The following is a 4,403-nucleotide window of genomic DNA, read 5'->3' on the forward strand; positions in this document are numbered from 1 at the left end:
GTTCTTCTTCTTCTTCTGCCTCACATGGCTCGTATCCAACCCCAAATCGATATTTCCCATTTTTGATACTCACTGGTTCTTTGATTCCTTGTAAGTTCCTTCCTAGACCTTTCCGGGCTCAAACCCACTTCTTATCATAGTCGTAGCAACCATTTTGTAGACCGGTGGCATAGGGATATCTTCATCATCTCCCCTGCGATCTATCATGGCTAATTCAACGGTGTGAAGTGTGAAAATCAGCACCAACTGGTGACTTCTCTATGACCGGTACAGAATTTTTCGGATAGTTGTGTATACTTTCTTTACCATGAATCACAACGTCTTGATCATCCCATATAAATTTGAGAGACTGGTGCAGTGAAGATGCCACAACCCCAGCGGCGTGCAACCATGGTCGTCCCAATAATAAGTTGTAGTTTGTTTTGATATCCATGATTACGAACTCCACCACGAACTTTGCGGGACCCATTTGTATGTGTAGATCTATTTCTCCAATTGGGTCACTGGTTGCGCCATCATAAGCTTTTACATTTGTTCGACTCTGGCGGATTTTGCCAACATCATATCCAAGTTGTTTCAAAGTCGTCACGGGGCATACATTCAACCTAGCCCCTCCATCAATCAGCACTTGAGGGATAATCTTATCGCGGCATTTGACTATTATGTGTAAGGCCTTGTTGTGGGTCTTACCCTCTCTTGGTAATTCATCGTCAGAAAATGATAGCCTATGCGCTCGTACAACATACCCTACAATCTCGGCCAATGTTTCACTTGTAGTGCTGGCGGGCACTTGGACTTCATCCAAAGCTTTCATTAAGGCTAAGCGATGTTGAGACGAACTGAGTAATAATGAAATTACTGATATCCTGGCAGGAGTCTTATGCAGGTGCTCAACAATCGAATAATCCTTGACTGGCATTTGCCTCCAAAAGTTTTCAGCTTCGCCTTCAGTGATTGGTCTTTTCTGAGGATTTTCGCGACGTGGCGCTTCGAGTACAGGCTCTTCTGGAGCATAACACCTTCCAGACCTGGTCATACCCTGAACCACAGCGGCTATCTCTTTTCCTTTATTGACCATCGTCAGGTGCGGTGGTTTGATCACAAAAGGTGCATTCTCAACTGGCCCTGATGTTTTGAGTACGAATGGCTCGTTCTGAATTCGAGCGACTATTGAGGGATATTTGAGCACGAAGGGCTCTTTCTTGGCTACAACAGATGACTGGGATATCTCAGATTTCCTTGTCAAAGGGCCTAACACTTCTTTTCGCTCTTGTAAGGACAACGAGGCGACGGTGCTTTCCAATCCTTCAATATCTGGACAAATGATCATAAGGCTCTCTTCCCATTCATCACCTCTTTCTATCATGTGAATTTGATTCCCTCCATGCTTCGGGAGAGGATTTGTGTCCACATTTGGAGGTGTTGGTTCCAGGATAAGCTCATGATTGTCAATCATATCTTGTAGCTTGTGCCTTAAGTTTATGCAATATTCGGTGGTATGGCCAACTTGGTTAGAATGATAGGCGCAAGTGAAATCTGGCCTATACCATCGATCCTTGGGTTAGCAGGTTTTGGTGGAACAACATTCATTCGACCGGCGTCTCTTAGTTTGGCAAACAAACTAGCCCTTGATTCTGGTAAAGGAGTGAATACTCTCAGAGGTTTCTTTTGTGGTGCCTCATAGTTTGTTGGTGGAGGCTGGTTTTGGAAAGTCTGATTTTGTGGAGCTTGGTTATTGGGTGCTGGCATTCGATAATTTGGTCGTGGAGCTTGGTTGCTAGGTGCTGGTATTTGGTAATTTGGTTGTGGAGCTTGGTAGCCAGGTTGTGCGTAGCACACAGACATTGGGCTATATTGGGGTGAAGTGGTTATATAGCTGGTTGGTGGAGGCGATTGGTAGTTGTCTTGATTTTTGTGGGTTATCTCTTTTCCTCGGCTTTTTGGGCTAGTAGCTCTAGAAACATAAGCTACATCTTCTCTCTTCTTTTTGCCGCTCGTGGCGCCAGACGCACCTGATCTATTTAATACACTGACAATCCTGCCGGTCTTGAGGCCATCTTCGATGTCTTCCCCAACGGCGACTAAATCTGCAAAGGAGCTCCCTTTCATAGTTATCATTTTGTCAAAACAATCAGCTTCTTGGTACCGTATAAATGCAGCTACAAGCTCAGCTTCAGTCATAGGTGGTTGCACACGCGCCGCCTCATCTCTCCAATGACTGGCATATTCTCTGTAGGTTTCGGTCGATTTCTTACGGATTTTCTCCAATGAGAAATGATCGGGCACGGTTTCCACATTGAAGCGGAATCTTTCCATGAATGAACTTGCCATCTCTTCCAATGTCTTCCATCGACTGATGTCTTGTGAGATAAACCACTCCATGGCTGTTCCTGACAGACTTCGACTGAATAATCTCATGAGCAAAGCTTCATTTCCACCATTTCCGACCAACTGGTCGCAATAAGCTCTTAAGTGGGCCCTGGGATTGCCCGATCCATTGAAATGGTCGAATTTGGGAATTTTGAAACCTTCTGGTAGACCCAAGTCCGGATGTATGCACAAATCAGAGTATCTTAGCCCCTCTTTCTTTTTAGAGCCATGTTCTAGTTCAGCAATTTTCTTCCCCATCTCCTTCTCGATTTTGTCTATTCTTGCCTCAAAGAACATTTTCATGTTCTCCAGTTCTAGCGAGGAGTCAATATGGGTGACATGGTCTTGAAAAGTAACATTTGGTTGCACGGGGCGGATTGTAGGAATTCCTGCTGCCCGAGGGGCTTGATAAGTGTTTGTGTTATGGGATGTTGTAGCGTGAGCAGGTGTTTGGAAAGCTGGTGTTTGGTGGGAGGAATCCCCCACATGGGTGGTGTTTCGGTGCAGTGGAGTTTGAAAAGTAGCCCCAGTCTGAGTTTGTGGGAAATGGTCAGGGATTGGTAAGTCCAAATTTGGGAAAATGGGTGCAGGCCTTCTAGCCTCAGTATTAGTAGCATTTTCTTTTTCAGCCCTCAGGCGGGCTGCTTCTTCTCTAGCTTTAGCTAATTGCCTTATTAGCAGGTTAACGGCCTCTTCCAAAGGCATTCCAGCTATGTCAGCTGTTGGGGTACCCTCGACTAAAGCAGTTTTGTTTTGGTTGTTGTTTGGTGGCGGAGTCTCAGGCATGTTTTCTTCTTGAGGGTTTAAGGACGCTGCAGCAGCTTTTGATCGAGTAACTGGTGCCAGCGAATCGACCCCTGTCTATAAGAGAAAACAACTCAAAGGCTCCCAAGTTAGTGTTAGATTTAAGCACGAAACACAAGATATCACGTTGTTTGCAGTTTATAGCACATAGATTCATATATTTTATTTCAACTCTTGATTGATTTACATTCCAAGGGTATTTTGGTCTTTTTGTGTTCTTAGGAATATTGATTTTTGGTAAGTGGTCTTCATGGTTGATTTGCTTCTACCCATCCTATACTAAGGGGGATTTTAATTTTTATTATAAAAGGACCGAGTCTTAAATAGACTGCCTACGTATCCCACCAAAGGGAAATCAGGTCCATCCGTAGTTCAGGCATACACAGAAAAGGTTTTTTCCTATGCTACCCGAAACTTAGTTTTCTACCCTGACCAGGCCTTATGTAGGCTTCCCACGTATCCCCAACGGGACATCAGGTCGGCGTGGTTCCGTTTACATAAAAAGGAAAGGGATATTCTATCTTATTGAAAGCGGTAAAGGGATACTTATGTTTTTCTACCCAACCATACTAAGCAGGTCTTCATTGTCTTCTTCATCTTCATCTTCTAACCTTGTCTTCCTGCGACAATCCAAACATGGCCTTCATTCACGAGGCGTTCCAATTCAAGCTTGAAATCCACACATTCCTCAATGTCGTGGCCAGGGCGACCATGATGAAATACGCAAACCCTTTCTTGGAGATCCTGGGCGACCCTGATAGGTTTGCGGCACTGCTCTTATCTTCTTCACACTACACAGTAGGGAGTGAATCCTGGCATATGACTCCTCGAATTTGGAGAAGTCGCTTCTCCAGAACCTAACCCTCGATATATTTTCTGGATGATTTTTCCCTTGGTCATGGGTCAGGAAAGAGTGGGGCCCCCATAGTTGGCTAATTCTCCCTTGGTCAATCCATTGGATCAACTTCCTTTCCGGCGCTCCACACTCATTGGTTGTATGCCCCGACTGACTTCGGTGGTAGAGGCATTTTTTGTAGATCATGGAAGGAGCACATGGCGGCAACAGATTTGGGCTTTGCGCGTACACTCCAAAACTCCCCAAAGTCTCTAAGAGTTCTTGTTTGGACATTTCTACCGGCGTACCCCAATTATGTGATCTTGTGCCCTTGAGAACAATTGTGCATGAAATCGGAGGTTCCTCGAGCTGAGATTCGCGCGGGTCTCCATAG

The 4,403-nt window shown here is 45.0% G+C and overlaps 1 protein-coding gene across 1 annotated transcript; it reads right to left on the reverse strand.

Moving 5' to 3' along the window:
* Positions 1 to 214: 214 nt before the first annotated feature.
* LOC132042135 (uncharacterized) lies at positions 215 to 1,456 on the reverse strand. The gene has a single exon (XM_059432754.1). It carries the CDS (start codon positions 1,454 to 1,456, stop codon positions 215 to 217), a length of 1,242 nt encoding a protein of 413 aa, XP_059288737.1.
* Between the last annotated feature and the right edge of the window lie 2,947 nt (positions 1,457 to 4,403).

Source organism: Lycium ferocissimum, unplaced genomic scaffold, assembly GCF_029784015.1.
Source record: "Lycium ferocissimum isolate CSIRO_LF1 unplaced genomic scaffold, AGI_CSIRO_Lferr_CH_V1 ctg13537, whole genome shotgun sequence".
Taxonomy (NCBI): Eukaryota; Viridiplantae; Streptophyta; class Magnoliopsida; order Solanales; family Solanaceae; genus Lycium; species Lycium ferocissimum.